At 41.3% G+C, this 18,389-nt stretch overlaps 1 protein-coding gene and 2 non-coding genes across 3 annotated transcripts; 2 read left to right on the forward strand and 1 right to left on the reverse strand.

Annotated features, from left to right (window-relative positions):
• The first annotated feature begins 1,988 nt into the window (after positions 1-1,988).
• LOC148931914 (small nucleolar RNA R71) lies at positions 1,989-2,095 on the forward strand. Its single transcript, XR_016136094.1, has one exon. It is a non-coding gene; the product is annotated as a small nucleolar RNA R71 (small nucleolar RNA).
• An 8,408-nt stretch (positions 2,096-10,503) lies between these two features.
• On the forward strand, positions 10,504-10,610 carry LOC148931915 (small nucleolar RNA R71). Its single transcript, XR_016136095.1, has one exon. It is a non-coding gene; the product is annotated as a small nucleolar RNA R71 (small nucleolar RNA).
• Positions 10,611-14,950: 4,340 nt separating this feature from the next.
• LOC148931916 (protein FAR1-RELATED SEQUENCE 5-like) lies at positions 14,951-17,904 on the reverse strand. The gene is made up of 3 exons (XM_089064944.1): positions 17,859-17,904; positions 16,593-17,355; positions 14,951-16,430 (listed from the first exon to the last, which is right to left on the reverse strand). The coding sequence occupies exons 1-3, from the start codon at positions 17,902-17,904 to the stop codon at positions 14,951-14,953; spliced, it is 2,289 nt and encodes a 762-aa protein (XP_088921070.1).
• Between the last annotated feature and the right edge of the window lie 485 nt (positions 17,905-18,389).

Below are 18,389 nucleotides of genomic sequence, written 5' to 3' on the forward strand. Positions count from 1 at the left end.
TTTTGTTAAAGTCGTTAGCTCGACTTGAAATGGCCCACTAGTTGGGCGGATCAATAACTCGAGTGTTGAAAATTGGCATAGGGAGCAATTTGGTCCCTAGCTTCTTCCACCACTTGTACTTCCCCTCTTTCGTTTTGATGACGTATATCTCGGGGTCCTCTTTGGGTGTTTTCTTTCTCTTCTGTTTCTTCTTCTGTGGAGCAGATGTAGAAGAATTAGCATCACCCTTTTTAGAAGAGTGTCTTACCTCTTTGACAATGTAGATAGTGGAGGTAGAAGGATCCTCCGCTTCAAAGGGATCTTTGGACTTGGTCAAGTCGGTAGCCATGACTGCTCTGCACTGTTGTTCCATTTTTGCCCGCTTTGCCTCCTCAAACTTTAGCATCTCGCTCTCGATCTTATAGGTGGATTGACCATGATTATCACTGATTGTGATCTCGCCACGACCTACATCAATCAAAGCTTTGCAAGTGGCAAGAAAATCTCTCCCTAAGATTAGAGGGACGTTCTTGTCTACTTTCATGTCAAGCACAATAAAGTCGGCAGGAAAAATAAAATCATCAACTTTAACTAAGACATCCTCAATCATACCTACAGTCTTGATGGACGAGTTATCGGCCAACCTGAGTGTTACATCTGAAGATTTGAGTGGCCCGATGTTGAGCTTTTCGTAGTACTTCAGTGGCATGAGATTGATGGACGATCCTAAGTCGCACAGTGCTTTGTCAACCTTCCCTTCTCCAATTCAGCACCTAATGATGAACTGGCCCGGATCTCTTTGCTTCACTGCCCTTTCCTTTTGGATGATCTCGCTGCAATGATGCGGTAGCTTAAGGTCGGCTTTAGTCGGCATTTTTTTCCTCATTACCGCCTCCCTTAGTAGCTTCGCATACTTTGGTATCTCCTGCAACGATTCAACAAGTGGAATGTTAGTATGGACTTTGCAAAACATGTTAAGGAATTGCTTGAACTGCTCTTCAAGCTTGAACTTCCTCTTTGGCTGAAAAGGGAGTACAATCCCGTTGTGCCGCACAAGCTCCTGCTTAGTGGACGATTCTGCCTTCTTGGTGGCGGGCCGCTGCGGGGTGTGCGGCGGTCCGCCGGCGACTGGGCAGTCCTGCGTGGTTGACTCTGCCGTCTCAGTGGCGGGCCGCTGCGGGGTGTTCGGCGGTCCGCCGGCGTCTGGGCAGTCCCCAGATTTCTGCTTTGCCACCCACTTCTTGTTAATATCATCCACTCTTGCTGCTGCCTTTGCTCTATCCTCATCTAACTTCTTCTGAATTTGCTCCATTTGATTGGTAATATTGGTTACAGCTGCCGAGATTGTGTTCATTCCTTGCTCGAGGTTGTTTATCCTTGCTTCGACCACTCCGATCTTGGTGTCATTAATCTTCCTATCTTGCGTAATTACCTCCAAAATCTTCGTGATTCCTTGTTCATACTTGTCTTCCTTCTTCATCGGCTCAACCACTCCTCCTTTGCTAACATTAAATCCTGCAGGGGGTTGCAAGTAATTATTGTTAGAATAAGAAAGATTTGGGTGCGGACGGTTCCCATTATAATTATTGAAATTACCGCCCCCCTGATTAGGGCGATTATTGTTATTGTAGTTTCTGGGACCGCCTCCTTGCACGTAGTTGATTTCTTCCACAGTTGATATGGCAGTTTCGGGTGCCTTGACCGCCACTATGGAAGTTGCCGGAATTGGATCTTCCTTCCTCGAGATGTCCATTTGATCAATCCTGACTCTAAGTTCTGCTAACTCCTTAGCAAAAGAACTTTCTTCGGCCTCTTCTATGGCTGCTACTCTTCTCGTGGCATGCCTTTCCTTCGACCACCCCCGACTGTTGGTGGCGAACTCCTCGATCACCGCCATGGCATCCTCTCCTGTCTTTCTTAGAAATCCTCCATTTGCCCCTGAATCAAGCATAGCACATATTTTTTCATTAAATCCATTATAGAGGATTCCTACCTGATGGTCTATGGAAAAACCATGGTTTGGGCACTTTCGAAGAAGAGCTTTGAAACGAGCAAATGCCTCATAGAGGGGCTCGTCATGGCCTTGTGTGAACTGAAAGATCTCACTTTTGACCTTCAAAATAGTGCCTGGCGGGTAGTATTTGTCGAGGAAGGTAGCTACGATGTCCTTCCATGTGGAGACCTTTTCTGGTGGCATACACTCAAACCACTCCTTAGCAGAATCAATCAATGAGAATGGAAAAAGTCTTACCCGTATGGCATCGTCGTCGACACCATTTAATTTCAAAGTGTTTGCGATTTCCACGAATTTGGAGAGATGGCGGTTAGCATCTTCAGTCGCCCTACCTGCAAAAGGAGTTTGCTCGACCCTTTGGATAAGGGGCATGCGTAACTCAAAATTGTTAGCATCAATACGAGGGCCGTTAGGAAAAGTGATCATATTCCCATGATTGAACATGTTCATCACAGGTAATGTTTCTCTGTTCTTCTTTTCCATGGCTTCTCGGGCTGCTCTCTCCGCATCTCTCTCATCCATCAGCAACTTCACCATCTCCTGCAGCTTCTCAATATCTGTTCGGTCACCCATTGTTCCTGATCCTTTTTCACTTCTTATTACTCTACGAGTTCTTTCAAGTTCTAAATCAAGCGGCTCTAAGATGTACTTCCCAGAACGCGTTCGCATACAAAACCTGCAAGACTCGAAAACAAAAAAAAAATAAAACAAAAAGCAATAAAAATCCAAAGTAGTAAAATTATCGTTTGAAGATATCACTCCAAAGTGAATTGTCTTCCCCGGCAGCGGCGCCAAAAACTTGATGCACTTTTTATTTGCACTATAAATACCTGCAAGTATACAGAGTAGGTATAGTATAGCAAAAGGTTAGTACCGGGTATCGAACACGGGGAAGATGTACAAAGTGTCTATCTTCTACTAGAACTCAATTACTATCTGGAGAAACAAGAATTTTTGGAAACTTTTGAAAACAGTAAATATTAAAAACAGTAAACAACTAAATGCAAGCAAATCACGGAGAGAAAAGTATAGAGATAAGGGGAATTCCAGGGATGTGCTTTCACTTTTATGGTTATACAAATTCCAAACTACAATACCCTAGCACAGTTAATACTTTGAAAGGACGAGTCACCTAGCTTATGCTCATGCGATACAAACGTTGATTACTAACATTAGGGTTGTCAATCCTAACACGTAACTCCAAAAAGCTCCTAAGACCCTTGAAAAGTCCTCACTCTCAATTAACAGTGCCGTTTTAAAGGAAGCTAACTGTAGTGTCTACTAAGTGGATCTAACTCGCTAGAACTCTGTCACAGTTATGAAGCAAGTTGTATTGAATCATACATAATTGTGTCACTCAATTATGAAGCATCATGATTAACTTAGGGAAGAAACAAAGTAAAAACAAAACGGATATTAAATAGAAAACGGAATTGTATAACCAAAGTTGCTACTAACACATCCCTAGAATCCTATGAGTTTAGTTACACATGACTGAATAAACTAAAAACATAGATTGAAGGGAAAACAATTTGAACATAAAACTAAAGCAAATAAAACCCGTAGGTTGAATCCTTGTCGTTCTTGATGTTCTTGAAATCCTTCTCCAACTCCTTGCACAATTGAAGTACTCTAGCTTTTGATCTCTATGAATGTTGCAAGTAGTCACTCTCTTTCTCTATGAATGTGTTCTTGTTGTGTGAAAAAACTCTTTTTGATGAAGCTTGAGGTCCTATTTATAGGGGAAGATTATTCCTCATCATAGAAGGAAAAGATCTTCAAAGTTTGGTAAATCTTGGAGCAAATCTATGGCTGGTCGGATTCGCCGCCTTTCTCCGGCGGGCCGCCGCACCTTGGCCGGCGGTCGCCGCGTTGGAGTCCAGAGACTCTGACCCTTCGGTGGCGGACCGCCACATGTCCTCCGGCGGTCGCCGGGCGAGACTCTTCTCCTAGCGTAAATTTCCGAGGCGGTCCGCCACATAGCTCTGACCGCCGGGCGCCGGCGGGCGCCGTACAACTTCGCGGCGGTCGCTGGTCGCCGTCTGACTCCAGATTTCCAGACTATGCGTTTTTACTCCCCTTTTCGGCTCAAATATGCACATTTCTCACAAAACACGTCAAAATACCAAAATGTATAGAATATGCAAATAATGGACATGTAGAGTGATTTTGATAACAAAAACGGACCAAATAATGGCCTTGAAAAAAACAGTGCAAAATCCGGGCGTATCAACTCCCCCAAACTTACATTTTTGTTTGTCCTCGAACAAAACACTAAAGACACAAGAATAGATGCACGGAATGCACAAGGACTAGACGTCATAATTGCCTCAAAAGATGAAAGAATAGATTAAGCATGGATTAACACAATCAAATCAAGCAAGGCTTAATAGTGCACTTTCATTACTAACTCGTGGAACACCTTGAATTCAAGCACTCACATGTGGCAAACTTCCAAAGATGGGAAGTGTTCTTTCTCTCACTCTCAAAGTGTATAAAGGTAAAGTGTAAATCACTCAAATCATGCATCATGCAAAGTTTACCATAGGCTTGCTCAAAGTCTAATCCCTCCTCTACTCAATGTGATTAAGCATCAAAAGTCCGAAAGGTCTTTCTTTTCGGTTGTAACGTAGGCTCTTTGGTAGGTGAGGAATATTTGGCTAAAAAGTGACTCAAATATAAAAATATCCCAAGTAGAGTTAAGATGACTCCACTTTTCTAAAACTTAAGGCACTTCTAACACTTTATTTTTCTCCTTCAATTTACTCTCAATCCTTTGATTTTATTTTCTTTTCACAACCTTTCACACAATTTTTTTTCTTTTTTTTTTTCTCTTTTTTTTTTTTTTTTTTTACACATCCTTTCTTTTTTTTTTCTAAGATCAAGCACATATTTGGAATTTTTCTCAATTTCACAACTTGTACTTTCTTAATATTAAGCACACTACTTTTTATACTTTCCTCCTTATCTCTCTAATTCTTTTATAAAAGAAGATAACAAAAACTATACTAACCCAAGGAATTGTCCCCCCATTTATTTTGGCTTCCAAAGAAAAGGCTCAAAGCCTCAAAATTGGCTCCAAAGGAAAAATTTGAGAGGGTCGAAAATTTTGGATATAAAAGTAGCTAAGAAAAGACGGCCTAACATCCTCCTAAATCAACTTAAACACTATGTAAACTTAGGCAGACTAGGAGCAAGTTCTAGAAACATATACATGCATACAGATAAATCACACAGGAAAGAATTTAAGGCTCAAATCTCACAAGGTAAAAGCACGATTCAAGGCGAACAAGCAATTCACTAATTATGCATCATTTCACCCAACCGTCATATCAAAACGTTAAGCCACACTTAAACATAGATGGAATATAATATCATTGGCAACTCGGTCTAATGTGTCCCTAAGCATGCGTGTTTCTAAGTTCTTCATGTTATGTTCATGACATGGATTCAAGAAAACATTTTTAGAACACAAAAATCTCCTACGGGTTTTTGGAAAATTAAAGCAAAAACAAACTAACAACAAAAAGAAAACCCTAAACTCACGGTCCACCACTTCATCCCCCCAAACTTATTTACAACAAAGTGTAAAATAAGTTTGTAGAGTCGGTAGGGACGTGAGTATACTATTGAAAAAAAAACGTACCCTGAAAAATTTCGCGTAGAGGTTGAGCGGGGCGAAAATTCGAAGAATTTCGAAAAATCGCGCTGGAAATTTGTGCCCAGGTGGCGGTCCGCCGCAGCTGTTCGGGGGTCGCCGCACGTCAAAGATGCTTTCCAGCATTCAGGTGGCGGACCGCCGCAGAGCTTGCGGCGGTCGCCACGGAGAGGTCAGAACCTGCGAAAATTTTTGCAAAGCACAAAATTAAACCAAAACCAAAAATACATAAAATTAAAGCAAAAATTGTTAAAACAAGGAAATAAATCGTCTCAAAAATATCCAAAAACATGGTACAAATGCTCATTTAAAGTCATCGAGCTTGACTTCTTCAATCTTGAGGAGGTGGAGGGAAACGGGCGCTAAGATCCTCGAAAGCTCCAACGAGGTACGTAATATCACTCCTCATTGTCTCTCGTTCCTCTCTAGCTTCGGCGGCCATCCTTCGGAGCTCTTCATATTGTTGACGCCGATGAACGTCTTCCAAACGTTGTTGCTCCCAAAATTCTTGCTCCGCCGTGCGCCAATCGCCTTGAGCCGTCCACCCTTGGCGGTTGTAGGCATTCTCCGCTTGTTGCTCCGCCCATCGATTGTCCCAAGCGTTGGACATGTTTTGCATATAGGACAAAATTTCTCCTAATTGGGCGGAGGTGATGACTTGAAACTCCTCTTCCGGATTTGGCCTCTCGCGGCGGCGGTTCGCTCTTGTCCGGCGGCGATGTCCTTCCACTTCCTCTTCTTCTTCCTCTTCTCGTCGTGGTTGGGATTGCGGTGGTGGCGGTGCTGCACTCCTTTGAGCTTGTGAATGCTCCGCGCCTTCTTCATAGTTATCAATGGCATCAAATGCGAAATCCTCATCGGGCTCAAATTGAGGAATACGAGAGGGAATGTTCCTCTTTCTAAATTCCTCATTGACGGGGTTAGCCTCGATAGCTCTCCGGTGGGCGGGTGTGTCGAGCTTCCAATTGGCTTGGTTTGCCCAAACATCGACCTTGGTCAATTGCGGGAGTGGAACGGGAAAGTGATCCCCCGCTACTTGCATAAAATACCCTTGACCCCAATGATCGGTCTTCAAAAGCCCCACTGAAAATAGCACCTCATAAGTGATAAACTTTTCTCCACCATCCTCCGTCATACCGGCAAAAGAGACCCCCAAATGTTCGCCAATTGCTGTAATCAATCCCCCACAACAAATGACGCCCCCGTCTTTCTTCGTGATCCTATCCACATAGTAAGTAAAGAGGGTCCCATAATCGATTCCCTTCTTGTTGAGTAGGCACCACATCACGTTGAGCTCCGTTTGGGAGACACTTCCCCCATCGATACGAGCAAACATAAGCTGAGTCATAGCACGATGGAGGTACCTCAAGACGGGGTTGCGAATTGATGAAGACTTGGCATAGCCCGCTGCATGCTCTTGCTCATTTGTCATCGCCCCCCAAACCTCGGAAAATTCATATTCATTGTCCTCTTCGGGGTTGGGGTCGAAGCAATGGAAGATCCCACTAAGCTCTTCCATGGTGAGCGAGTGCCAACGGTTCCCTAGGCGGAAATCGATGCTAAGTGGAAAATTTTGGCGGCGATCCTTAGTAACCTTTAGCGAGCTGAGGAACTCGAGAGTATACTTTCGAAACGATGGCCACTTCCTTTGGAACATGTAGACGAGGCCATTCCCATCACCCACGTCGCACAACTTCCAAAAATCCTCCATGATCCCCAAAGTTTGGAGAGGGAAATCGTGGGGATATCTAGAAGGTGCCGTTTCTCGGGCCGACACTTTCTTCCACATAGCCTTTTGCTCTTCCGTGGCAAGGCTAATGCCAAAGTTCTTTGCATTCTCCGGTTTCCCTTTTGATCCCATTATCCTACAAAAGAAATTACACTCTTAAAAGAGCATCAACAAGTAGGAGATCAAAAGTTCCCCCAAACTTGCATTCAACCAAGTAAAAATCAAGAGATAAGAACTTATATGCAAGCTTGGGTAAAATAGCATCCTAATTTTTAGCATAATAACATTTTAAGCAAAAACAACCAAATTAGGACACAAAAAATCATCCCCCAACGTGAATTCATCCCCCATGCAGAGACGTATCAACCAAATATCCATAAAAACCAACAATCTCTACAAAATCACAAATATTGCAATTCATGGAAGTAATAATAGCCTCACAATGCTATGAACATGATTGCTACTTTTAAACTCTAAAAACCAAGAGAGAATCATCATTCACAACTTAATAATCACCAACCAAGCAAATTTTAAACCATAGAATTCAAAAATTCATACACATAATCATCCCCCATCATGAATTAAGAGATTCTACCGAACAATTCACCCAAAATAAAGCACAATCCATGGAAGAAGTAAAGAAAAACCCAGAAATTGAGTTAGGATTCATACCTTTTTGTGGAGAGAATTTGTAGAAGAAGAGCTCTAGACTTTGAGAGAATTGAGAGAATGATAGTGTGGGTGTGTGAATTTGGTGATTTATATAGGTGGGGGTTGTGTGCAGGGAAGGAATTTGAGAAGGAATGTGAAAAGGAATGGAAAACATACCTTTTATGGTGGAAATCCCGCCTCTGGACTGCGTGTGGCGACCGCCGCGTCTCTTGTGGCGGGCCGCCACACGGGCCTTCGTAAACAGCAATCCTGGCGGGCCGCCGCGGCCCGTGCAGCGGTTACTCTGGCCCGCCCTAAGCCTGCCCTAGGCCCGATCCTTCCTGCACATGTTAACACACGTGTGGCGACCGCCGTGCTTTAAGTGCGGCGACCGCCACCAAATATTTTTTTTTTTTAACAGAACATAAAAAAAACGAGAAAATAAAAAAAGTAAAAGAAAATTGGGTTGCCTCCCAATAAGCGCTTTTGTTAAAGTCGTTAGCTCGACTTGAAGTGGCCCACTAGTTGGGCGGATCAATAACTCGAGTGTTGAAAATTGGCATAGGGAGCAATTTGGTCCCTAGCTTCTTCCACCACTTGTACTTCCCCTCTTTCGTTTTGATGACGTATATCTCGGGGTCCTCTTTGGGTGTTTTCTTTCTCTTCTGTTTCTTCTTCTGTGGAGCAGATGTAGAAGAATTAGCATCACCCTTTTTAGAAGAGTGTCTTACCTCTTTGACAATGTAGATAGTGGAGGTAGAAGGATCCTCCGCTTCAAAGGGATCTTTGGACTTGGTCAAGTCGGTAGCCATGACTGCTCTGCACTGTTGTTCCATTTTTGCCCGCTTTGCCTCCTCAAACTTTAGCATCTCGCTCTCGATCTTATAGGTGGATTGACCATGATTATCACTGATTGTGATCTCGCCACGACCTACATCAATCAAAGCTTTGCAAGTGGCAAGAAAATCTCTCCCTAAGATTAGAGGGACGTTCTTGTCTACTTTCATGTCAAGCACAATAAAGTCGGCAGGAAAAATAAAATCATCAACTTTAACTAAGACATCCTCAATCATACCTACAGTCTTGATGGACGAGTTATCGGCCAACCTGAGTGTTACATCTGAAGATTTGAGTGGCCCGATGTTGAGCTTTTCGTAGTACTTCAGTGGCATGAGATTGATGGACGATCCTAAGTCGCACAGTGCTTTGTCAACCTTCCCTTCTCCAATTCAGCACCTAATGATGAACTGGCCCGGATCTCTTTGCTTCACTGCCCTTTCCTTTTGGATGATCTCGCTGCAATGATGCGGTAGCTTAAGGTCGGCTTTAGTCGGCTTTTTTTTCCTCATTACCGCCTCCCTTAGTAGCTTCGCATACTTTGGTATCTCCTGCAACGATTCAACAAGTGGAATGTTAGTATGGACTTTGCAAAACATGTTAAGGAATTGCTTGAACTGCTCTTCAAGCTTGAACTTCCTCTTTGGCTGAAAAGGGAGTACAATCCCGTTGTGCCGCACAAGCTCCTGCTTAGTGGACGATTCTGCCTTCTTGGTGGCGGGCCGCTGCGGGGTGTGCGGCGGTCCGCCGGCGACTGGGCAGTCCTGCGTGGTTGACTCTGCCGTCTCAGTGGCGGGCCGCTGCGGGGTGTTCGGCGGTCCGCCGGCGTCTGGGCAGTCCCCAGATTTCTGCTTTGCCACCCACTTCTTGTTAATATCATCCACTCTTGCTGCTGCCTTTGCTCTATCCTCATCTAACTTCTTCTGAATTTGCTCCATTTGATTGGTAATATTGGTTACAGCTGCCGAGATTGTGTTCATTCCTTGCTCGAGGTTGTTTATCCTTGCTTCGACCACTCCGATCTTGGTGTCATTAATCTTCCTATCTTGCGTAATTACCTCCAAAATCTTCGTGATTCCTTGTTCATACTTGTCTTCCTTCTTCATCGGCTCAACCACTCCTCCTTTGCTAACATTAAATCCTGCAGGGGGTTGCAAGTAATTATTGTTAGAATAAGAAAGATTTGGGTGCGGACGGTTCCCATTATAATTATTGAAATTACCGCCCCCCTGATTAGGGCGATTATTGTTATTGTAGTTTCTGGGACCGCCTCCTTGCACGTAGTTGATTTCTTCCACAGTTGATATGGCAGTTTCGGGTGCCTTGACCGCCACTATGGAAGTTGCCGGAATTGGATCTTCCTTCCTCGAGATGTCCATTTGATCAATCCTGACTCTAAGTTCTGCTAACTCCTTAGCAAAAGAACTTTCTTCGGCCTCTTCTATGGCTGCTACTCTTCTCGTGGCATGCCTTTCCTTCGACCACCCCCGACTGTTGGTGGCGAACTCCTCGATCACCGCCATGGCATCCTCTCCTGTCTTTCTTAGAAATCCTCCATTTGCCCCTGAATCAAGCATAGCACATATTTTTTCATTAAATCCATTATAGAGGATTCCTACCTGATGGTCTATGGAAAAACCATGGTTTGGGCACTTTCGAAGAAGAGCTTTGAAACGAGCAAATGCCTCATAGAGGGGCTCGTCATGGCCTTGTGTGAACTGAAAGATCTCACTTTTGACCTTCAAAATAGTGCCTGGCGGGTAGTATTTGTCGAGGAAGGTAGCTACGATGTCCTTCCATGTGGAGACCTTTTCTGGTGGCATACACTCAAACCACTCCTTAGCAGAATCAATCAATGAGAATGGAAAAAGTCTTACCCATATGGCATCGTCGTCGACACCATTTAATTTCAAAGTGTTTGCGATTTCCACGAATTTGGAGAGATGGCGGTTAGCATCTTCAGTCGCCCTACCTGCAAAAGGAGTTTGCTCGACCCTTTGGATAAGGGGCATGCGTAACTCAAAATTGTTAGCATCAATACGAGGGCCGTTAGGAAAAGTGATCATATTCCCATGATTGAACATGTTCATCACAGGTAATGTTTCTCTGTTCTTCTTTTCCATGGCTTCTCGGGCTGCTCTCTCCGCATCTCTCTCATCCATCAGCAACTTCACCATCTCCTGCAGCTTCTCAATATCTGTTCGGTCACCCATTGTTCCTGATCCTTTTTCACTTCTTATTACTCTACGAGTTCTTTCAAGTTCTAAATCAAGCGGCTCTAAGATGTACTTCCCAGAACGCGTTCGCATACAAAACCTGCAAGACTCGAAAACAAAAAAAAAATAAAACAAAAAGCAATAAAAATCCAAAGTAGTAAAATTATCGTTTGAAGATATCACTCCAAAGTGAATTGTCTTCCCCGGCAGCGGCGCCAAAAACTTGATGCACTTTTTATTTGCACTATAAATACCTGCAAGTATACAGAGTAGGTATAGTATAGCAAAAGGTTAGTACCGGGTATCGAACACGGGGAAGATGTACACAAAGTGTCTATCTTCTACTAGAACTCAATTACTATCTGGAGAAACAAGAATTTTTGGAAACTTTTGAAAACAGTAAATATTAAAAACAGTAAACAACTAAATGCAAGCAAATCACGGAGAGAAAAGTATAGAGATAAGGGGAATTCCAGGGATGTGCTTTCACTTTTATGGTTATACAAATTCCAAACTACAATACCCTAGCACAGTTAATACTTTGAAAGGACGAGTCACCTAGCTTATGCTCATGCGATACAAACGTTGATTACTAACATTAGGGTTGTCAATCCTAACACGTAACTCCAAAAAGCTCCTAAGACCCTTGAAAAGTCCTCACTCTCAATTAACAGTGCCGTTTTAAAGGAAGCTAACTGTAGTGTCTACTAAGTGGATCTAACTCGCTAGAACTCTGTCACAGTTATGAAGCAAGTTGTATTGAATCATACATAATTGTGTCACTCAATTATGAAGCATCATGATTAACTTAGGGAAGAAACAAAGTAAAAACAAAACGGATATTAAATAGAAAACGGAATTGTATAACCAAAGTTGCTACTAACACATCCCTAGAATCCTATGAGTTTAGTTACACATGACTGAATAAACTAAAAACATAGATTGAAGGGAAAACAATTTGAACATAAAACTAAAGCAAATAAAACCCGTAGGTTGAATCCTTGTCGTTCTTGATGTTCTTGAAATCCTTCTCCAACTCCTTGCACAATTGAAGTACTCTAGCTTTTGATCTCTATGAATGTTGCAAGTAGTCACTCTCTTTCTCTATGAATGTGTTCTTGTTGTGTGAAAAAACTCCTTTTGATGAAGCTTGAGGTCCTATTTATAGGGGAAGATTATTCCTCATCATAGAAGGAAAAGATCTTCAAAGTTTGGTAAATCTTGGAGCAAATCTAGGGTGGTCGGATTCGCCGCCTTTCTCCGGCGGGCCGCCGCACCTTGGCCGGCGGTCGCCGCGTTGGAGTCCAGAGACTCTGACCCTTCGGTGGCGGACCGCCACATGTCCTCCGGCGGTCGCCGGGCGAGACTCTTCTCCTAAAGTAAATTTCCGAGGCGGGCCGCCACATAGCTCTGACCGTCGGGCGCCGGCGGTCGCCGTACAACTTCGCGGCGGTCGCTGGTCGCCGTATGACTCCAGATTTCCAGACTATGCGTTTTTACTCCCCTTTTCGGCTCAAATATGCACATTTCTCACAAAACACGTCAAAATACCAAAATGTATAGAATATGCAAATAATGGACATGTAGAGTGATTTTGATAACAAAAACGGACCAAATAATGGCCTTAAAACAGTGCAAAATCCGGGCGTATCACTGATGCTGCATCAAATGTGAATGATCCTTCCAAAGAAAAGGAGGAACATGTATATAATGCATCTTGCCAAATTATACTATGCATTCTTAAGTTTAATAATTGTAATATTGTTTGCTGTAATTTCCAACAGGGACAAAAAACAATCTACACCCGTAACAAGACAAAACATAAAGTAAGTGATGCGATCAAATCTCCTTATGCTGTGCGTGCAGTTACAATGTCAAACAAACTGACGGGGGATGAGAGGGAACTGTATTTTTGGATGATGAGTACTGAAATCAATGTCACGTACGTTTTCGTATAAAATTGTTTTTAATACCAAGTATTTATTCAATAATTGTACAGAATGATAACATCCTACATTTTGTAACAGGGAGCTGATTGTATTCAACATCAACAACTTCAAAATTAATCATGCTCAACTAATGTCAATGCTGCCATATGCAAGGATCCATGTTGCAGTCATAGATGGGTGGAGTTGTTACTTAAATTTGAATGAGAATTTCAAGTCCCGTACATCACCCAGCATATTGTTTCTGTCTACTTTCACCTCCGTATGTCTCAAACACTTAATGCATATTAGACTTCTCGTATGGTTGTCCTAATTCTTATTTTCTTTGGCTGCAGAGTGGTACAGTTGTGGACCCAAAGACTGATTGGAGCAATGATCAGACAAAGGAGGTCTTTCATGAAAGAATCATTGATGAGCTGAAGTATATCCAAAACTTCAAATGGGAAAATTACAGTCTGATAATAAACTATCAATACATTGAACTACAATATGTTTCTTAGTGGAATGCAATTAAATATGCTCATTATTATGCACCAGGTTTTTTTCCCTATATATGCAAACGACCACTACTATGTGATTTGTTTTGATTTCTTGAAAGCAACAATCTGCGTGATAGATAATGTTAGATCAGAAGAAGCTGATATTGGGGTTAGATATGGCGACCAAGTCTATAGGCTGGTAAGCAAGCAATGTTATATATGTTATTCTGCAATATACAGTATATAAATATGCAAATATCATCAGCTTGACAATGCTTATTTAATAAATTGCAGATAGATTTCTTTGTCTACACTCTGGAAAAGTATGGTTGTGCTAGCTACGGTCGCATGCTCCAAAAGGCAACTGTGAAGGTTCTAGAAATAAAATGGAGTGCTAAAGAAGACACTACAGATTGTGGCTTGTATGCAATGCGCCATATGGAGACTTATATGGGCATGAAGGTCACTGACTGGAAATGTGATCTGACAAACAAACAATCAAGGCCTCTGCAGCTTCTTCGAGCCAAATATTGTACAGCAATGCTGTATAACAACAACAATAGGGCCTTTAGGTGTGTGTCAAGACTTGCCTCACATCAGTATACAGAGGCAAAAAAGACAAGACCGATTGATGTGGAGAATATGGTAGCGGAGTACAAGAACAAACCATCTTGGCATGCCTCACAATGAAAATAGGGCCTAAGGCTGCTGCAACAATGAAGTCTTGGATGTTTGCCATGAAGTCTTGGATGTTTGAATGAACTTGTGCTGAAACATTTAGTTTTATAGTTTTATTTTGGGGTAGACAATGTAACTGACTTAATTTGGTTTGACTTTTTATCCATAATTGTTTTGATGGCAGTTACTCATAATATGCTTGCATGCTTCAGATTAAATACAGATCATATTAGTTTCTGGGTGTAACAAAGTGTTTAGGACCTATTTTGATTTGAAATCTGAGATTCAGTTAGAGCATGGAGTTCTATTGGGAAATTATTGCAGTGTAAATGTCATGACTTTGCATAAAAGAAACTTAAAAGAATCATCTAGTGAATGAAATTAATGGAATTTGAGTGAACATTTCTTTAAAGTCATGTGATGTTTTCCTAGCACTTGAAAGCTAATTATGCTTTGGTTGTAGAGAATACTGACTTTAACGTTGTGTATCACCTAGCTATACTCTCGTTCTATTAAACTACATCAGAAAGAACAATTGTAACAATAATATGTAAACTGCAACATTGCTGTGGTAACACAGCAATATTCATTGAATAAGACTGCAATATAGTACTGTAAAATTTTGTAATTGAAAAAGATTGAAGTTAGACTATTTAATGGAATAAAAGGCAACTTGGAAACAATAGTATAAAATTAATAGTAATGAAGGAATAGAAAGAAGAAAATAGTGTGTCTGCAATCGTTTCATTAGACTGCAATATATCTACCCTAATACTGCAATATCTTCTGTATAAGACTGCAACCTGATTATGTAAAAGTGAACTAACAATTTATTTTCCCGTTTGTCGACCACAGTTCCTAGAGTCATGGTGACCAAATTCGCCACATTTTTTTGACGCAATGGTTTGTTGTTCAACTTTATAGCCTTTTCCTTCGCGGACACCAAACGACTTTTGGAATCACTTTTCGAACCTTTGGTGGACACAACTGATGGTGGCTGTACTCTAACCACAGCTGGTTTTTCAGCAAAATAGAAATCTTTAACTGGCTTATCCTTGTCTCCTGAAGATGGTTCATGGATTCTTGTCATAAGACTCTTCCCAAGCTCATCAATTGCAGCTGAAAACAAATCAATGATGGCACTATCAGCATCAAATTTTTTCATGCAACTGAAAAATATGTCAGCAACTTTATTCGTTGACTGTTGGTTTGGATCTGATAAAAGTTCAGGATCTGTCAAACATCGAGCTGGTCCACGAGTAGCATCAGCTAAGGTAGTCTTCAACCACCTCACATGGAAGTACTTATCAGGTATAACCTTCAAAAACCTGTTCTTGAAAACCAAAAATATATGACTACAAAGAATTCCCTCTCTCCCAAACAATTTGCAAGAACAGGAATACGAATCCTCACTGGACGTGTAGGTTACAACCCAAGATTTACTATACTTGTCCTTTATTGTGGAGATCTCTAACACATCATCTTTCAACAAACCATCAGTGCTACAATGGTGCAATGCGTCCACTATCTCACGTTGCACTCTCTTGAACATGTGATCAGTGTACTTTGTTGCAGCATGCTTTTCTAATACCAACTGACTGGAGAACGGTGGTATATTAGTTGAATCCATATAATCTAACTTCGAGCTAGAATTTCTCTGTGCAGCCAAGGCATGATCAAAATTCATGATGAACTGAACTAGATTGGAGCGAGGTCTGGTGAATGTTTTATAAAAGCTATTCTCAGACTCGGAAACAGACGTCGTCCTAATAAGAGACCCCATGAGAAAGTCTCTAAAATAGGCAGGGACCCACATCTCTCTATCGTCAAACATTGTTACAAACCACTCGACATGAAGAAGCTCATAACGCTCTATTATCCCCATCCATGAATCTTCAAACTCTTCCGGCTCTAGTACCTCAGACCACACACAAGCACTAATCTCTTTTTTCAACTCTTCATTTTCTAGACATCTCCTTGGAATTTTGTCGGTAAGTTTAAGCATAATGTGCCACATGCACCATCTATGCTTTGTATCCACCAAAACATCACGAATAGCTGCTCTCATACCTCTATCTTGGTCGGTAACAATCATCTTAGGAGCTTGACCCATGGATTCCAAAAAGTGCTTGAAGAGCCAAGAATAAGATTCTGTGGTCTCATTGGATAAGAGTGCAGCTCCAAATGTGACTGGCTTTCCATGGTTGTCCTTGCCCGTGAAGGGTGAAAATATCATGCAATACCTGTTTCATACATGTAAATGGTAGACTGCAATATTAGAGTCCAAAAACTGCAATATAATACACAATAGTCTGCAAATATTAGAGTCATAATCTACAATGTTATCCAAACAGAAACCTAACACATGGAATGCAAAATTTATATATAAAAGAACAAGGCATTACCTATTGGTATTGTATGTGGAGTCGAAGGAGACAACATCACCATACAGTTGATAATTCCGCTTAGATATTGCATCGCACCAGAAAAGCGCTATCAACTCTTTTGAACTCCCAAGCTGATAGTGATATGTGAAATCAGGATATGCCTTCTTTTTCCTCGCCATTTCATCTAACAACATTTGTGCATCAGAACCTTCGACATAAGTTTTCAGACCTTGGACATAATTCCTAAGTTCTGCCACGGTGATTCCAACAGTGTCATAGCCGCCCAAGAACTCATTCAAGAATTTGAATGTCATGGTGGGTCCAATATTGGCTTTCGTGCAGTCCCATATGAATCGCCTGTGTACTTCACCCAACCTACGGTTAATATGCATGTAACGTCTAAACGGAAGTTTAATCATACTATGATTGTGAACTTCCACAAATTCTTGAACAACATACCCCAAAAATCCAGCCTCAAATACATACTTGAGTGATATTCGCGCCCTACATTCACACCTTTTGGATGTGCGTCTACGTTTGGTTATAAAACCCTCTTGTGCATGCATCTCATCCATTTCAATCCCCACCTTCAATCCCTCTATGTTACAAACAAGATATTGCCACGTAACAACATCTCTAGTAGATTTGATTCCACGTTTACGCACATCAAAACCAGTTTCACGACCATAAGCTTCATAAAAGGCAATACCCTCATCTAATGAATGGAATTTCTTACCAACATAAGGACGGAGTTCGTCGGGGCATGCTGGCACACATGCAACTGGATAAAAAGATAAAACATGAGGCAAATTAGTTCAGATACAATTGACTGCAATAAACGATAAGGTGAACAGCAATGTGATACACATAAACCAACAATTATTGCATACGAAAATCTGACAGCAATATGACAGCAATTACTAAAACTATTAAACAGAATCAGAATGAGCAAACAGAACAATTAGTACTACATAATCAGAATATAACAAAACATAACTAGGCAATTAAAATATAACAAAACACAATCAGAAACAACAAATAGAACAAACTATGCAACCATATAACAAAACAGCAAGATGTAATACGTAAAACAACAAATCATACGAAACAGAATCAGAAACAAAGCAACATTCAACAAAAACTTTCCCTACAATCAAAATCACAAAATACTCTTCAATCTGACAAAATTGGCAAACAATCCATCACTAAATATGACAATAATCCATAGTGCGACAGAAAACACATGAAAAATTGATCGAGAATTGAGGTAATGACGAAATCCACCTGCTGGAAAAACATCCAGATCAAAATCGATAATTGATTCACCCATATTTGAACGAATTTATGGAATGGATTGCAAAAATAACAGAATGATTGCAGAGATCAAAATGAGATGAATCGCACAGCTCGTGTCATTGAATTGGTCAAATTGAGATGAACTCAAACTGGATTAAACATGTTGGGTGAAATTTGGCGATAGATATTGCAGAATCGTGAATCAAAATCGAAATTGGTTGAAAAAACTGAGATTAATCGCACAGCTCGTGTCATTGAATTGGTCAAATTGAGATGAACTCAAACTGGATTAAACATGCTGGGTGAAATTTGGCGATAGATATTGCAGAATCGTGAATCAAAATCGAAATTGGTTGAAAATTTGAAGAAATCTAGCGACAAATGCAGAAACGAAAATCTTTGAGAATCGAAGGAAAGAAGGGTAGCGTGAATCTGTTTCTGTATCAAATTATAAAGAGATTTCCCAATTTGCCCTTCAGCCTTTTAATTTGATTAAACAAAATAAAAAGAGCTGCCACA

The sequence above is a fragment of the Salvia hispanica genome, chromosome 2 (genome assembly GCF_029641045.1).
Source record: "Salvia hispanica isolate PSC_SH4W2 chromosome 2, Shi_PSC_v1, whole genome shotgun sequence".
Lineage (NCBI taxonomy): Eukaryota > Viridiplantae > Streptophyta > Magnoliopsida > Lamiales > Lamiaceae > Salvia > Salvia hispanica.